The sequence below is a fragment of the Branchiostoma floridae genome, chromosome 9, assembly GCF_000003815.2.
Source record: "Branchiostoma floridae strain S238N-H82 chromosome 9, Bfl_VNyyK, whole genome shotgun sequence".
In the NCBI taxonomy this organism is placed as follows: Eukaryota; Metazoa; Chordata; class Leptocardii; order Amphioxiformes; family Branchiostomatidae; genus Branchiostoma; species Branchiostoma floridae.
Window position 1 is genome coordinate 3,186,713 of NC_049987.1, and position 17,837 is coordinate 3,204,549.

Here is a 17,837-nt window from a genome sequence, read left to right on the forward strand (position 1 = left end):
CTGCCCCGTTGCCCTAGGCCTGGTACTTTGGGGAGATGGCTAAAATTCCCTGATGATGGCTGGTGAAAGTTATATGTGACAATAACGCTGCAACGTTAAGCACACCAAAATACTGCAACTTTTACATCCATTAATAACACGTTCTCAGGCGTTCTCGTCACAAAATAATTTAAAACAAGTGCTTTTAAAAAAAGCTGGCGGTTCGTCTACGTTTATGAGTGTGAACTGTCTTTTTCTTGAAGTAAAATCTGTTAGAAAAAGTCACTCAAGGGCTGTTGCGTCTATAGCTATAAGAAAAATTGTTATTTTGGAAAGGATTACTGTTTAATAGCTGGTCTTGGCTTACAACTTTATTTTAAATGTACAATAAGTTTATTATAAAATCTATCAATATACTCAGGTACTTATGTACACTTGAAAAAGCACCATCAGCACTGTGACAAGATTCTATCTAAATTGACTACCAAATGTCAAACAAATATCCAAACCAATTAACAGCTACCTCATCTCTATTATACTGGTTTCCGCATTTACAACATTTCTTTCTTGTTTTTCTGGATAATTTTGCTAATATTCATGAAAATTTCCATACTTTCGTGTCGAGCGGTGTGACTTTCCACATCCGTGTTGTCTGAAAACTTCTGAATGAAGTCGACACTGAACAATGGAGCATTTGCTACTGTAAGAAAGGATCGCTGTTTTTGATGGAGTTTCATGCAAACAACATCAAGAGCTTCTGTTTACATCATGAATAGTACTTAAGTGATGAGTGTTTTGCGAGAATCATCTTACCGCGCATATGAGCCGCTGTACGGTATTTTCCATTACCATGAACAGAAAAATTCGAATGCCGGGTTTGGAATCTATGAAGTCCTGTTCATAAGACAAAGGCCTTGCATTCATGAAATGAATACTAAAATAATAAAAAAATGATATATAAAAATATAATATCAATAAATAAATAGAATATTTATATATTATCTTCAATATTTAAAAAGAAAAAAATCTAATCTCGGTTTCGAACCAGGGACTATCGGATCGGGCGTATGACTTTACCGATTGAGCTAAGTTGTTACCTGTATTGTATTGGAGTGTACATTATGCTTTAACCTCACTACATAGTATTATTTATGTTGATTTTCGGTCGCTTTCTTGATAAAATCATTTTTTTGTGTGCAATCTTGTGGAATAGATGTTATATGGCCATTTTCCATGATATTGAAGTCCGAAACCAAAATGCAATGGTATTTCCGAGCAGTTGTAGCAGTTGCATGCGGTCGTGTTGAACCAAACCAAGCACCAAGCATGCATCCATGCATCGAAGCAACCACTGAAGGTAAAACCCAATACATATTGCGTTTCGTCGCAAATGGCCCCAGGTGCAACATATTGACAAAGCGTTGCATTGATTCATTCACACCGTAAATGACCTTTTTAAACGCAGTTTTTTTTATCAAACAAATGAAAAATTAATCATCTACAAAGTTGAACACTATTAGTGTGTGAAAGACTATGATATATCAAGTAAAAAAACAAAATATCAATATCGGAAAGTTTAACCTCTGCTGGCAATCGACTCGTCACAATATCAAAGAAAGATATAAATATAATAAATATCAAAGAAAACACAACCCTTTTCACCAAGCAATCTGTCTTTATTGGACGACTTTTGGCCACCTGTCGTCACCAGAGGCGGCGCAGTGTGTCGACTGATAATTACGTCATGGGGACGTGTCCGCAGGCTGGCTGGACGACGTCCCTCAGGGCGTAGTACCGGTTCAGGTTGGTGTTGTACCGGTCATCGATGTGCACAGGGTCGTTAAACACCCCGCCCCAGGTCAGACCTGCAGCGATCACCTCATCCAGGAAGCAGTTGGCGGCGTTGTCCCATTGTCCTGCAGTAGTTGGGAGATCATTTGCGTTAGGCCACTATGCCCAAATCCTAACCGTGTTTTTTCTTTATTCTGATAGAAACATCGATCGACATGGTGTAAAGAAAAATTGATGGTGTGTAGCAAATTGATGCGGTCACACTGATGAAATACGCACGAGTAAACTATATGATAGGGAAGGCAACTCCCAGAGTGTCACATCCTTAATTTCGGCCTCAAATTAGAAAGAAGATAACTTAATTGGAAACATGTTGGGCACAGTACTTGTGTTGCCACTAGTGATCGCGCCTGACTAGGTTGGGTCTAGTGCGCGCCCATTGCCAACAGTTTGTCAAGCTTACATTAGAAAATCACCATCATTCGACCAATTGGCGACGCCTTTGTGGCCATTAGCGAATGTCTGTCGCAAACAGTCGCCAACAGGTGCGGAACGGTGAGGTACTCGCATTTTTGAACAAAAATGGAAAAAGTTCGGGGACCTCCACTTACTTACAATTTTTACAAGATCGCATGAACAACTAATGAAACTAAAGGGCATTTATTTTACAACGTTATCAAATCATCATGTCACGTTTAAATCATACAAATTTTATGCAATCTAGGCGACCAACCAATCAGTTTAGAAGAACGCTTAACCCTAACGCAATACCTTGCAGACAGTCTCCGTTACAGAGACTGCCGTCCGAGCGTTGGATGTTCATGTCGATGGCATGGCCCACCAGGTGGTTGCTGTTGGACGCTGGTTGGACGATGGCTCCACCAATGAAAGCTCCCAGCTTACGCCACGAGTGGGTGATCCAAACCTTGAGGTCACAGGTCAAGCAACGTTTTAAAAATCTTACTCTCTGGCTTGTTGTAATAGACAATTATTGTTCGTTAAGTACTATGCAAGTGGTGTTGGCTACCTTGTAGAGTCTAGTGGTGCATAGATCTGTTTCACTTCTTTTTTTCCGTAACAGGATATATTTTACAGAGAGATGTGCTCCAGGCAAGCTGCTCGGGCACGGGCACGGGCCCCCGGTTTGCGTCCCTACCGAAACACGGTGCCCAACCAAGATGTCCCTCCCTGGACTTGAACCTGGGTCTCCCACTTACCAACTAATTGGAACAAAGACTTCAAGGCTGCTAGAGACATACGAACATCCCTTTTCAACAATTTGTTCATAATTCTGAAACAATGCCATTGTACGCAGACTCAAACGACACATCGGTTTCAGGAGCTTGCCAATCGGAAAAAAGTCTTTCAGAGCAAATAAAATGACCTTGACGCCACAGCGGCCGGCAGCACGGTTGATGTCGTCCATGGCCCCCCTGAACCCATCCTCCACGTGGATGGGGTCTCCCACAAAGTTGCTGTTGCTGTAGGAACGGACAGTGCAACTACCGTCGCCGCCGCTGGTACCGCCAGAACTCCCTACAAGACAAGTGTACTGAGTCGCTGATTTCATAGTTGCAGATGTCACATGAAGTACGAGAGGAATCACCCCACCAATTACACTGAACGATGCCACGTATATATACAGTGCGTAATATTTGTTTAGGCATAGGAAAAATGTTGTATTTCGGGTTAACCGTATGACCCTAGGAAAATGCTGCTGACCCCAGCCTTCTTTCAGTGGGTCGCTGAGAAAAATTTTCGACCTGACTTCTAAATGAGTCTACTTGTATTCCACACTCTGTTGGAAGTATGAGGTTTTGAATAGCTGATCTAAGAATGGGTAAGTGGTGTGCATATAGACAATAGAATACCTACTTACCGACTCTAATGTTTCCACACCAGAACCGAAAACAACCTTAACCTAAGGGCACAACCCGCCGTACGTGTAAATACGTGCTGTCTACGTGCCAAAACGTGGGCAATCTTTTGGGGTCCGTAAGTGGTAAGTACCGCCTCCGTACGAACTTGTAGAGAATCCGACGGATTTTGGAGCACGCAGACACGCTGTAGAACTTTACGTGCAGGCAAAACATTGTGCTATCGGGCTGCGGATTCGACCCCTTTACGTGCCATTACGGGTGACCCGCCAGCCCTGTACAGCCTGAACGTTTTCAGAAATACGTGGCGAACGTGACCTCCCAAAAAAACGTACGGATAAATTGCACGTACGGCGGGTTGTGCCCTTAGCTTTACCTTGTGGCAGACAGCACTTCCTGTCGGACGGCCCTCCGCACATGCCGGAGGTGTAGCTACCGGTACAGTAGTTACTGTCATCCTTACACTCCCCTCCTGCATCCTTACAGGCACTATCCGAGTAGGTGTCCCAGTAGTCCTGGTCCGAGATGCCTGAAGTAACCCCAAAACATATAGATGAAGTCATGTTTAAAGGCCAACAGAGGTCATGTTATGCACCAGTCCTAGAGCAGACTGCACTAACTTGCTGTACTGTGATTGGTTAAGCCACCTAGGGTACCTTGCACTTGGGTGTCAGTTCACTATGCACTTGGCCTATAAAAGCGAGGACATGCTGTACTATGCTCATTCGAGCCCATAACACTGAGAAAGCCACACGGCGAAACATGTTTCTTGTGTGTTGGTTCGAATAAAGTTCCTAAACGGGGAACATGCGGCTCCAGCGTCTTTTCTGAAGATGTGGCGTAGGTGTGAACGGTCGGCTTGAGGTTGTCCTTCCCCACATACTATACTAACCCCAAAACATATATTTACAAAAAAAACACCTGCAGCTCCAGAGCAAGCTGATAGGGGCACAAACCTACACCACTTCTTCCTTATACCACAAGCTATCTGCTACCAAGAAGAAAGTTGCTATGTGATCAGACCAATACTTTAATCGTTTTTATTTCATTTTTTCATTGTGCCAACCTGTACCAACCATATTCAGGCACTCGGATATGTAACCTTCTTGGCGAAGGTTAAAAGTGCATTCTCTACCATAAATGGACGTTCAAAAACCAATAGATTTGTTAGGTCAGGTCAATATTGTTACACCTAACGAGAACTGTTGTAGAGAAGAGCAGGACAACTTCACGCCAACAATAACAATGTTGACATACAACATTCCATGGACATACCGTATGATGCTGTCTCATACTATTTGTTTCTACATACACAACCACACTCTAATTTCATAGAAGTAAATTCACTTTTAATGTTTTTTAGGTCCTTTTTACAGGAAACCAGTTCATACATAGCATGGATGAAGCTGTGAAATGTTACATTATTTTCATAACATATTCATACTCAACAAACCTTACACATTCACCTATAAATGGATAGGGGTCGCTTCTGCGTAGTGAAAATTAATCGGCCAGTCTTGGCTTGTAAGTTTGCTATAGGTAAACACATATTGGGTTAGTTCCTGTCCAAAGGCGCCGACATTTTGTTTCCCACAATGCTAAGGGAGTAGTGTATGACTTCAGTGGTGACGTCATTTGTCATGTAAGTACTAGTTCCTGTGTACTTACAGCTGGAGGTACATTGCTTGCAGCACCTCCTGTTCGAGTCGCCGCTGCACAAGCCTACCTCATAGCCAGCCGTACACTTGTAGTAACGCCAGTCCAGACAAGTGCCGCTCATAGCATTGCAGGCACCGTCAGCTACAGAAGTGAAGATGCAGATAGTAGTAAATATCATTATCTCTTCAAGCAATCCATAAGACTTCTAAGGATACACGCGTCAAATATGATATTTTATTTTATTTACTTACCTTAAGTCTCATGCACACAAAAATAAAACCAACTGCAACGCTACATTAATTTCCAAGTTACAGAATTTAGCTTATTGTTACTTTATTTGTGTATTTCGAAATCAGTATTAATGATACATTAAATGATGACGATTGTATTTGCGTCCAGCTAAGGGGTCTCTATAGTTGTACCAACATCATAATTCGTAAATTCTCCGCTTGTTCAACTAGTGTTAAGAAAACTCTGCTCACATCTCACTATTCCAAGTCCATCATACAGTCTCTGATCAAGCCACCTTCTTTTAAAGGACGTCTTTGAAAGTGTGAATACATTTCTTAAAATGTTGTTTTGTACGGTCAATTTTTTTCTTGTTTGTAACTACAGATCAATTTCCTAGAAACTCAATTACTTACCGTTGACCACTGCCAAGACAGCGGAAAGAACCAAGAGCTGAAAACACGATCCAAATTTAAAGGGGAAAATCCAATTTGTTCCCTTTTTTCGTCTCGAATTTTCAAACCTCAAGATACCCAAATGTTGAAAGTGAAGCTGCTGAGTATGCTATAATAAAGCGCCTTCAGCGCGGCTAAAAGCCGCCGATGGTCATCAGCGCGGCTAAAATCCGCCGGTCACAGGTCGGTTAAAAGCCGCCGGTGCCTTTAGCGCGGCTAAAATCCGCCCGACACAGCGCGGTTAAAAGCCGCCGGTGCCTTCAGCGCGGCTAAAAGCCGCCGGTGCCTTCAGCGCGGCTAAAAGCCGCTGGTGCCTTCAGCGCGGTTAAAAGCCGCCGGTCACAGCGCGGCTAAAAGCCGCCGGTGCCTTCAGCGCGGTTAAAAGCCGCCGGTGCCTTCAGCGCGGCTAAAAGCCGCCGGTGCCTTCAGCGCGGTTAAAAGCCGCCGGTGCCTTCAGCGCGGCTAAAAGCCGCCGGTGCCTTCAGCGCGGTTAAAAGCCGCCGGTGCCTTCAGCGCGGTTAAAAGCTACCGGTGCCTTCAGCGCGGCTAAAAGCCGCCGGTGCCTTCAGCGCGCCGTCGGTCGCAGCTAGCGCGGCTAAAAGCCGCCAGCTGCAGCGCGGTTAAAAGCCGCCGTATCACAGCGCAGCGCGGCCAACAGCCTTGTAACGTCGGCGCGGCTAAAAGCCTCGTGCCACCAGAACGGCTAAACGTTAATAACGGCCCTATTCCTAGGAGCGATTCTCTATAAAAGAATGAGATGATTCAATAACGTGTTCTCACAAAATTCAGCGGTCCTATCAAAGTTTTTAGTTTTGTATTCAACTGATATGCTACAATGAATGTCAACATTGACAGTATTGCTATTACACTACATTAATAGCATCATGAAAAGCGTCACACTACACTGAAGAAGTCAATGTTGTACTTTCTTGGACACTGGACACGCGTATGTAGAAAGTTATATTTCCCGCAAGGAGATTTAGACATCCAAATAGAAATGCAATTTTGGAAAACCTTCCTCCTGAGAACCGGATGTAGGTCTTTCCTAATTGTGTTACCCCACATTTTGACAACACAGGTGTACTTGAAAAAAAGACATAGGAATATCATTATTACCACACACCATAGTCTTGTTTCAGTCTGTCACGTCAAGCAACTGAATTATTTTATGCTCCAATCACCAATCCAGGCAAGACATTTCGTAGTGGAATAAGTAATACATCATTAAATCCCATGGCCTGTTTCACGGCGTTCCAGGCCCTCTCTATCTCTGCTACTAGCCTCTACCAGGCTCCGCGGATCGGTGACCTAATTGTAGAAAGTGGGCAAATAGAGTCTATAGTACACTAGGGGAGTCAGCCGGCCAGTGGAGTACGTGTCTTATCTTGTGACAGATGTACAGCGACGATCTCCTCATACTTGGCAGTGTATTCTTCGAGAGGCTTGTTCTCAATCGACTCCCTCACATACACCCCGTCGTTGTTTGGCACGGAGTTTCAGGCGCTGTTTGTCCTGGTAGGTGGTGATGACCTTCACAAACTAGGGTACCATCTCTTGACTTATCGTTGGAGCCTGCCGGGACGACCGTGAAGTCGTCTGTCTTCTACAAGGGGTCCTGTAAACAAAGTGTTAAAGGGCTATTAGGAAGGTGGAATGGCATTTGTGTCATATGTTGGGCGACAGTGAAGAATAAAACATGTCTACAAAATAGATAGAAAATTCATGTGATTGAAAAAAAATGTTGGATGTATTTGGTCTCTTCAGGTTGAGTCACTGAGTAGTGGCTGGAATTTTTTACTTCTTGGCTCCCCATTAAAATCTCGGCCACTTCAAATCCCTGCTACCCAACCTCTGCTTGGAGAATATGTACCACCTACTTTTTCGTGGTAGCGTGTCTGTTGTGTGAAAGTTGTGGTTGGTAACATTAACTAACAAGCGTTTTAGGAATTGCCGACAAGACGGGAGGGGGTCTTGAGTAAGTCGCTTGATAGGTTGGAGAAACAGCTACTCTACTATACTAATACATCCCCGAATGGTTGGTGCCTTTTTCCTGACGCTTTTCCTAAAACTTTTTAAAGCTGATTTTACATTTTAACACCTGATCTACGCAGGTATAAAGCGTTAGTATGCTAAAGCTCACTACATTTACATGTAGGGTCACAAGGCTTGCCTAATATAAATTAAAAACATGTCGATCATGTCGGATCTAATAACATGATAGTAGCGTTACCTGCATCACTGTCAATCAACCAATTTCCAAGCAGGGAGCTCCAAGCACAGCACATAAGACGATGGGAAAACATGACAAGTTGCCTACCCCAGTGGGTACTGACGGTGTTTTTTCTTTCGTTCATTGTTTGTTGCTATTGGCAACGGCCTATGACATGTCACCGACCGGTCTAAGGCATATTCGTCTAACTTTAAAATTTAAGCGTATTGTAATCTTAACTTTTTGTGGGCTGACAAGGCTTTTCTAAAAGGCTTCAAATGTCTACCAGAATCTTGAAATCGCACAGAAAGGGACATACGCCTGGGCGTGTGTAACGGCCATTAACAGCTGATTATCACCTAATTAATTGATTGTCTGGGATTAACATCCTGATGGCCGGTCCAGTGCCCGTAGTGTGCGGTACTGTAAACCTAATCTCAAAGCAGATCCTACTATGGCATAAGATAGTACCAAACTGGCCAAGGAGCGTAGTCAGCCAAAATAAATGTGTCCATTTGCCCGGTAACAAAGCACACTCCTGAGCCGGCTTTACTCCTCTGGCAGCTTTTGATACTATCTTACGCTACCGTAGTATCTACTTGGAGATTACTGTAAACGCTTCAAATGTATCTGTTGTAGCTTTTAAATCCAAGTACTCCCATACAGACACGCTTCTAAATGTAATATGCCACTTTCTCGATAACGATAGTCGGGATAACATTTAGGAAGCAGTTAAGTGACTATCACACACATAAGGAGATTTGTTTGAAGACCATCCCATCTTGAGTGACGTTGAAAGTAGGTCAAAGTAAAATAGCAGCGCCGAACCTGCTTATAAATATGACTGACATCGGCCACAATGGAGTGGTGGTGGAGTCTCGGCTAACGGAAGCAGTTGAGTGACTATCGATCAGATATGAAGGAAGGTACACAGAAAGTTTGAAGAGTAGAGACTCTTGGGATACAGAGATTTTGGCACATTTCAAGAGTAGAGTTCAAGGTTCAAGGAACACTCTGCTATCTAGTAAGACTACTTTATACATGGACAGAATACGACAAAATGACCTTCTGTCATATATGGTTTTATTCATTTATATGGCGATGGAATTCTGGAACTGGAGTGTTTGTTTGTGTGTGTGGAGACAGGACCTGTATAGCCTGATATTGTGTTCAGAAACGTCGGGTGTTTTACCACAACAGGGAACACGTGAAACACGTGCTTATCATTTCCAAAGTTAACGGTATGTTTCAAACGAAAATATTTAATGTAGGGGTTAGTTTAGCCCTTGGATAATGACTTTTCCTCCCATGTATCTGCTTGGACATTCCGAAAGCACATGCGAGTACTTCCGGTGAGTGTGACACCGGCCCCCAACTCCCGAAATATCGCTCATAAGGAGGTTACCATCTCCAAGGAGTGAAATCACTGACGACTTCTTACCTCCTTCAAAGCCTTTCTACGCCTTTGGCCTTTATTGTTGAGGGGAGGGGGCGCTATCTCCAAGGAGTGAAATCACTGGCGACGTCTTACCTCCTTCACAGCCTTTCTACGCCTTAAAGGGGCATTCCACTCCACAAGGGAGTGTTATTTTGCGATAGATATTCATTTTAGGAAGTGATAACGGCATACTACTTCACATTATACGATAAAGTACCCAGTTGCTCCGCATGCTTCAAAAGCATTCAGTCTTCTACTAAACTCCTCAAGTACCCTATAATTGAATTAATCCTATGGCTGAATACAATGCAGAACTTTTAGGTAAGGTTACCAAACTAATTTCAGGTTCGCTAAGAAATTTCGTCTTGCTCTTGTACTCCTTGCTATCTTATGAGCAATTTGCCTTCTCGGTGTGCTCAGCGTACCTCATTTATTCCGAAAATATGTACGATAACCAAAGTGTCTATGCGTATAGTGAATGCATGGGTAGGGTCTGCATGGGTTTAGTGAGTGTCATTACTGTTTTATAAAACACACATTACGTAATTCATCCCAAGGTGATTCGGCAGATTATGTATTCATTAACACATTATCTATTGGAAAACAAGACTCCCTTCTGGAGTGGAATGCCCCTTTAAATGGCCTCTATTGTTATATTTAAAGGGGAGGGGGCCTTGATTTGCTATATATCTTGTCTTAGGCCATGTTGCTTTGATTATATGGATGACATCCGTGCTCGCACCAATTTTCGGCCATTTCCAAAAACAAAAGTTTTCGACCACACAATAAATTGTGCAAAACAGCTGTAAAATGAGCACAAATATTCCGTATATTGAAAAAAAAGTATCAGTAAACAGATAACTAATGCCATAGAATGCCAAAATGAATCTAAAGTCAAAGAATAAGATGTGAAAGGACAGAAAGAAAAAAAATCTATTGTTGGTTGGGGGAGGTACCAGTACAGAAAATTCAGGTCCAGAGGATCATTACCAGGTCCGGACCTGATCCTGGACCTGATTGTCTGTGGAAACATGAGAACTGGCAATACTCGATACAATGGTAATTGGTCAATTTTGCTTCAAAGGAATCTGTTTGGTGGATTATTGGACTCCCATTTCATTTTAAAATCCCATATCCATGCAATAAAGGCTAACTGTCTCTGTACCTTTGACTGTAGAAACTTGGTACAATTGACTATAAACTCTACTTGACTTCGCTCTTGTTGTCTTCTTGTCCCCCCGTAAGACCCAAAATGGCTGCCGACATAGTGTGTCCATTTTGTAATTGGCGAAACCTGTTCCTCTGTTTTTTTTTCAGGTCTGTTTTTTTTGGATTGGTCCAAGAAGAAAAAAAAATTGTCTTGCACCCGTATGATGTACTCGTCCCTACACCTAACTGCTGGTATACCATACTAAGTGTGTTTAGTCCTATGTTCAACCTTCCTGGCCACTTTGATTTCATACTGAAGGCAACTTTTTTGGTGTGGCCAAACTTTTTTTTTATTCGCTCGCTCGCATCAGTTTTGGAGTTCCCAGAGGATGCCATCCATATAATCAAATCAACATGGCCTTAGTAGAGTCTTATGTCGGGTACTAGTAGGTATTACTAGTATGTCGAAAGATCGTGTTACCTCCCCAAGAAACACGCGCATAGAAGCCGTGAAGAAGGCTGATTTGCCCCTGTGACCAGGCCTCCATGTCCTGCTGGGATGGAGACATGCACCACTGCATTTGTCCCGGATTTGAGGAAAAGGTCGCTTGTCTCCAAGCAGAGGTTCGGTAGCGGGAATTGTGACAGAGATTATTATTTGCATGTTCATGCCCATGTGGGCTAAATGCAGTGATTCGACATTATTACATGGAATACGTCGTGTGTCTACATTGACAGTGGCCTGGATTTTCATCGGCCAGCGGGGGGGTCAAGCAAGTTAAAATCCCTGCCAGTACTGATGCCCGCTACCCAACCTCTGCTTGGAGAATAGTTGCTTGTAGTTGTAAGACGTTTATCGCTCGCGCTAAAGTTTGTGTTGTTTAGCAGCACAGGAAATGAAATATACACTAAATTGAAATCATAGTTAAAACAAACTTCTCCTTGGTGTATTCACCTACACAAAAGAAGAGAGTCCACTGGGGGTGACGGTCCAGTCCTAATCAGATGTTTCTACTTGGAATTAGGGATAATGTGTCTGCATAACTGCACAGCGGAGGTCAGAATCATGGGAATGTTTCTACTCCAAGGTCGCTCCCGAAATTCGAATCCCTACGAAGGATCTAGCCTGGAAACCATACCCCAACCTCAAATATCTTTCGTGTTGGCACGATAGATACCTGAGATCGGGCTGGGGTTTGGTAACCAGGCTACGCCGGATCCGGCCAGCCAAGCTCCCAAAACCAAGCACCCAACCGATTCGGCCAAAAGCATGACAGGCGTTAGGCAAAGTCGGTTGTTGGCGGTGCTTGAACCCTACTCTCCAAGCAGAGGTTAGGCTGTGGCTGTTTTTTAACGTTTTTTAGTCGTATTTATCGGGCTTTCTATTTTGTATTTTAGTTAGCTGTGTCAAAGTCGTGTCAAAGCCTAGGCAAAATAAAATACAAAATAGAAAGCCCGGAAAAAACACAGCCTCAGCCTAACCTCTGCTTGAAGAGTACTTGAATCCCACTGTTACAATTCTCTGGGTCAACGATGGCGGTCCGAGTGCAAGCCATAACACATACCATAGATCGTTATCTACACCAGTCTTGGGAAACAAGAGACTGATCACGCCATTATACATGTAACGACCAAACCATATGTCCGACCCTGCATCCACTTCAGAACCCGGCATATTCTAGTTTCTTGTTTTTGTTTTCTGGTCTTGAGTTTTTCAAGCGTCTGTCGTCTAATAAACATGGGGTGAATGCCATAATATAATGTATCCTAAGAAACTTGGTTTGACAACTTTCGGTGGCGTTACTCCGAGAACGGGAATTTGTACATGGATTCCAAAAACTTGAAAAAGGCTCTCGTTGTTAATCTGTGGACCGAAAAAAATTTATACTGGGCGGTCACAGAGAAATGCCACCAGGCCTCTCCGGTCTTGATACAATTCACCGCGTAGAGATATCTGTTACTCTCGCCAGTCATCTGAAAATCTGATGTATGGGATATATTTTCCTAATACCCAAACCTACATGTATAGCAACGTGGGTAATTTTCCTTGTGAGATATGAATGTTCAAAACAAACAAGCATGTAAACCTACCTTACGGTTCTGGAAATTCTTGAAAAGCCACTGACAGGTTGGACACCCAGTGCCCAAACTTCAGCGCGTTTCCTGGTCATTATCCGACTCTGAGGAGTTAAAATAGTCCAAACACAGTTGACACAGTTGTGGCGGCATCTCGGGAGAACACGACCCGTCCGTCTCTAGTGCTCACTGTGAGTCTCTACGGGGCTCAGCCCTTCTTTCACAAGATAAGGCCACAGCAAGTAAGTTTTATGGATGACATCCACGCGCTCATTTTCGCCTGATTTCAGAAAAGTTTTGTTTTTCTTCTTTGGAGACGGTCAATATGGCAAAAAAATTTAACAAAATGAGCACGTATGTTGTGTCGTTTTGTAGTCTAATGATTCTACGTAAGTAGTAGTGACAATTGCGACGTACCCATGCCACGGCTGTAGTTGTAGAAGTTAAACAAGTTTGATAGTCGACTCGTAAAAGTGGCACCAATTAATACGAAGCTATAAGTGTAGTTGTCAGTCTACCACACTAGTGTCACTTTTACTACAACAGTTCAATCCCGTCTTGTATACAGAAATGAATGCCTCGTTGGCTGTGATACCAAGTTTTGTCCATTTAGTTCTTGTTACAACGTTTATGGTGTCTATTTTGAAATGTCGCCCCATCACACAATTTTTCCCTATCGCCCTATCTGACTTTTCTGCTCGATGTCATCCATACAATTTACTTGCTGTGGCCCAATCTACCATGTTACACAGGTCCTGTTACACAAGGGTGCGGAACAGAATCTGTCCTGGTGGGGAAGAACGACCCTTGTCAGGCCGTATCTGTTTCTGTTTCTAATTAGCACATTCACCCGTTCTGGTCAGCGCACTTAGCTCACGTCTTCAACTTATGCTGTCTACAGACTTTTCCTCACATAGACTTGTGCCATTCGTCAACTTGTTTTTGGATGGTACATCAGCGTCATCGAATATATGTTCCAACTCCGCGGACAGTGTAGAGAATCCAGTCGTCGCGCGAGGTCGGAAGTTTCGCTGGACACGATAATCGCGTGGAAACGTTAACCCGCTTGCATCATGGATGTCTCGAACATAGGGCGGTCACCGGATGTCTCCACATGGAACGCTACTGGCTCTCTTATCAAAGGTTAGTAGGGTTATTGTCATGGTGTATTAATGTCGATATTGTTTATGAGTTACTAGGAGTGTTTAATTATTATGTTTTTGTAACCTGGAATTATTAGCCTGGTATCCAGCCGTAATATAGTTCCCGAGTCTCGAACAGGAACCCCAAAAGGCATGAAAAACACACACACAAACACACAAACGCCGAAACCTAATTCGTACCTTGTGGAATTGATATACAGGGAACAAGGATATAATATTTAGCCCTCACCACACCCGTTTCCCCAAATGTATATATTAAACTACATATTACTATCTTATGGCACCATAGGATCTGCTTGGAGGTTAACCAGCCGACCATAAGCGGCTTGTCCTTCCACGGCCCCGAAGCCGGGGAGCTGGCTTGTAACAGTCTGGAAGTCGTGAAACTCGTATACTGTTTGTTGATCTTTGTTGGTGCCTATGTTTGTTTACTGGCATGGTAGAAGCCGATCTCCCAGGCTGTTTTCATAGTGAACATACCCCAAAGGTAATTTTAAAACCCCCAGCTGACCCTGTACACCCCGACAGGCGGGATATATATGTCCACACTCGGAGTCTCCCCACCAGAAAACACAATCTTCTACACAAACCTCTACTTGGACAGTTATCACTGAACCCCAGGCGGTTCCGTAACTCAAGGCGTAACCTAGGACACTCAGGGCGGCTGTTGTAGAATTTCCTTTGTGACATGTCGGTCAATAGAAAACAGGAGTTTGTCAGTGTTGGCCCTGAAAACAATCTGGCTTCCAGGATATCTATCATAAAGCTTTGCAGTATACTGGATTTGCTGGGTTACTATATTTGCTGGGCCCAGTGAAGTAGTTTCCCCTATACTCTCCAAGCAGAGGGTTGAGTCGCGTAGATATAGTAGTCGGAAAAAAATACTACTATATCCACGCGACTCAACCTCTGCTTGGAGAGTAGCTTTCCTAGTAAATGAAAGGATACGAAATAGCATATTAGCCTGGCGGGGTAGAATCTTTCAGTGGGCGAGCTCACCCAGCCAACTGTAATCTCCAAGTACAAGGATGTATGTATGTGTAGGAGTGTCTAGCCTGGGAGAGAAATATCATTCAACGCACCGTGTACGTGGTTTCCTCTGAGCCTCTTCCACCACATCTGCTCGGCCAGTATGTTACATATGTAAGGACTCGGATCTCTCGGAGTTGTTTTAATTTGTCTGCTTTCTCCTTCTCCAAAGCGTTGTAAACCCTTTAATTAAAAATGGAGCTGAGTCTTGTAAAAACAGATGATAAACTTTGCCAATGGGACATCCTTACATCAGCAAATCAGTCCAAGCAGATGTAAGCATTCTGGCCCATAATTAATCTGGTGTATTACTTGCAGCCAGTAGGTTCCCAAAGTGTGAGTAATGAGGCTGATACGTGCTCGAGGCGCCTCCTCTTAATCTTCAAACAGAGGTTAGGGCTCCGGCTGTTCCGGCTCAAACTTTCTATTTTGTATTGTATCTTGTATTGTCAAAACTCTACTGTCAAAACCTAAGTTAGGATTTGACACTGCGAGATACAATACAAAATAGAAAGCCCGATAAAAACGACTAAAATACGTTAAAAAAAAACAGCTGGAGCCTATTAACCTTAGCCTGGGAACCATACCGTCGGGCGCTCGGCGGTGTAGGGGTGACCGCCCGTACAGTTGATTGGTACAGGCCGGGGGAGTTCTTACGGGGTTAGATTAGTTTAGTCGCGCCCGCTCCTTGGGGGAGACTGGCTTTCAGTGGAGAGGGCAGAGAATGTCCAGTTGGCATTCATGGATGGTGACAACGCAGAAGAGCGCCTGGATGGTCTTCTCCCCAAGTTCGAGTTGTGGCACGCAATAAGAAACTTGGTAGAGGTCAGTTTCTGTTTATCTATCTTATTTTTAGTGTGAGGACTGAGCTTAATCTCCAAGCAGATCAATTTACTCCTTTTGCTGGCTAAACTCCTTCCCAAGCTTATGATACCATCTTAGGCCACCACAAGATCTGCTTGGAGATTAGGCTGTGCTATGATATCTATATCTTTACACTGTCCATCCCTCTTTTATATTCATATGTGCAAAAGTATGTGTCTGGGTATACTAACATACCGAAGGCTAAGTATATGACAACATTGTTGACTTGACTTTGGGCGTCACCTATTAAATGATTTTTCACTTTCTTGTGTTTTAGATACTGCACAGCATCTTCTACAAGGAGGCGTCGGCGGGTGACAAGGGATCCTTGTGCTCCAACATGAATGTGGTAGGCGCAACAACAGCCAAGAAAGGACCCCACGATGCCTACAACCACTACAAGGAGTACATCAACAAGGACATCGATGCTCTCATCATCTACGCCTGCTTGAAAGCCTTCAAGTTGGAAAGCATTGATGGTGAGAGAAGTGTTTCTTTTAAAACATCCATGCTTCTCATTATGTGAAATGTACTGCAAGTACACCTTCCAACTTATACAATTCATGATGGTTGCTTACATTTATTGAAAGGCAATGTAGTGTATTTGTAGCAGCACAAAAGGCTAAATTAAAGCAGTTTAATAGCTTAACATTAGCAGGTATACATAGCTTAACATATCAAAAGCATCACATGACAATTACAACTTGTCCTATTCATTACAACATTTCATTCTATAACAAAGGCACTTGAAACTGACGATAGTCTTGTCTTGTTTTTCTTTTCTTTTTTTATTCTGTCAGCACGACCAGCAGACTTCCCCCCTGCCTACATCCTGAATGCCAATCTCCACGTGCAAAAGGACTGGCTTGAGAGCAGGGCGGCAGAGATTGTAGATGACTTGCTTGCAGGCAATACTGAGTCTCTCCATGACATCAGAGAAGGTATGGCACCCAAACCGAGACCACAGTTGCCTTGCCGACACCCCGGTTGCCCAAAGGTGTACGTAAGGCCTGGGGCAAGAGTCACACATGAAAAAGGCCATCACGACCTTGTTGTGGAGGAAGAGAGCGAAGAGTCAAGTTTGCCAAAAGAAGACCACATTTACAACTACCAGACAAGCAAACTGACCCTAGCTCTCTTGATCCGCAACATGGACGATGCCACCAAGGAGGGAGACGGGGAGAGGTTATCCAGGTGCTTCAGGATGGCCCTTTTGTATTACAAAGCCTACGGCCACACCAAATATGCATATGGTACTTTGATGTTCTTTGCCAAAGTGAATGCCCTGTTGCCCCCTAAGCTGGCCCACAGTCTGGTGTGGAACAGAGTAGTGAACAACAGAGGCGGTAAAGGTAACAATATCCCCCTGGATCAAAATTTGGAACACATGAACAACTACCTGAAATCCTTCCTGAAGCACCTTGGGCCTAACCTCAATGAACAGAGTGCTGCCCGTATTGCCAATGCCATTGGTGAAATGGCGGCACTGCTAAAGAGGGCAGACTCAGACTTGGGTGTGCGTTCTGACTCTGGACGCCACACCAAAGCTGATCGCATTCCAGAGCTGCACACCCTGGTCGATCAGTACGCACAGGTCGAGGCCCTTAGCTATGTCCCAGGGAGGGAATACAACTCCTTCCCTGGTTTCAAGAGGGACCTCTTGGCAAAGCTTTCTTCAGTCAATCTAGCTAAATGGGTGAACAGGCTAGTCTCTAAGTGGTCAGCTACATATGAGAATGCATGAGAAATCATCTTTGATAGAACATTCTGATAATTTGCTGACTCATTCAATGTAAATATTCTGATTGCATTGATAGACCACGAGATTGAAGTAATAGACCACAAGTCTATCGATATTTCAATACTTCTGTTAGCTTATAGATGGCTACTTTGTGCTCATGGCCTTGACTTGTGATTGAA

General features: G+C 43.6%; 2 protein-coding genes and 1 long non-coding RNA gene across 3 annotated transcripts in view; 1 reads left to right on the plus strand and 2 right to left on the minus strand.

Annotated features, from left to right (window-relative positions):
• Window positions 1-1,634: 1,634 nt before the first annotated feature.
• LOC118423273 overlaps window positions 1,635-17,837 on the minus strand; it is a 26,079-nt gene continuing 9,876 nt past the window's right edge. Inside the window, exons 3-8 of the mRNA XM_035831361.1 lie at window positions 5,951-5,987; window positions 5,316-5,447; window positions 4,024-4,176; window positions 3,155-3,306; window positions 2,542-2,695; window positions 1,635-1,895 (exon numbers count right to left, since the gene is read on the minus strand). Of these exons, the coding sequence (XP_035687254.1) occupies window positions 1,717-1,895; window positions 2,542-2,695; window positions 3,155-3,306; window positions 4,024-4,176; window positions 5,316-5,447; window positions 5,951-5,987 (807 nt within the window). The 3' untranslated portion in view covers window positions 1,635-1,716. The remainder of the gene's footprint in view (window positions 1,896-2,541; window positions 2,696-3,154; window positions 3,307-4,023; window positions 4,177-5,315; window positions 5,448-5,950; window positions 5,988-17,837) is intronic.
• LOC118423274 lies at window positions 6,777-13,073 on the minus strand. The gene is made up of 2 exons (XR_004832012.1): window positions 12,877-13,073; window positions 6,777-7,604 (listed from the first exon to the last, which is right to left on the minus strand). It is a non-coding gene; the product is annotated as an uncharacterized LOC118423274 (long non-coding RNA).
• Window positions 15,743-17,801, plus strand: LOC118423272. The gene is made up of 3 exons (XM_035831360.1): window positions 15,743-15,878; window positions 16,195-16,396; window positions 16,718-17,801. The coding sequence occupies exons 1-3, from the start codon at window positions 15,795-15,797 to the stop codon at window positions 17,659-17,661; spliced, it is 1,230 nt and encodes a 409-aa protein (XP_035687253.1). The 5' UTR covers window positions 15,743-15,794; the 3' UTR covers window positions 17,662-17,801.

What these genes read in the sequence shown, in the direction of transcription:
- LOC118423272 (XM_035831360.1), top strand. Translation starts at nt 15,795, where the DNA reads ATGGATGGTGACAACGCAGAAGAGCGCCTGGATGGTCTTCTCCCCAAG. An exon ending in CAATAAGAAACTTGGTAGAG is followed by an intron (nt 15,879 to 16,194) that starts GTCAGTTTCTGT and finishes CTTGTGTTTTAG; the next exon opens with ATACTGCACAGCATCTTCTA. An exon ending in CAAGTTGGAAAGCATTGATG is followed by an intron (nt 16,397 to 16,717) that starts GTGAGAGAAGTG and finishes TTATTCTGTCAG; the next exon opens with CACGACCAGCAGACTTCCCC.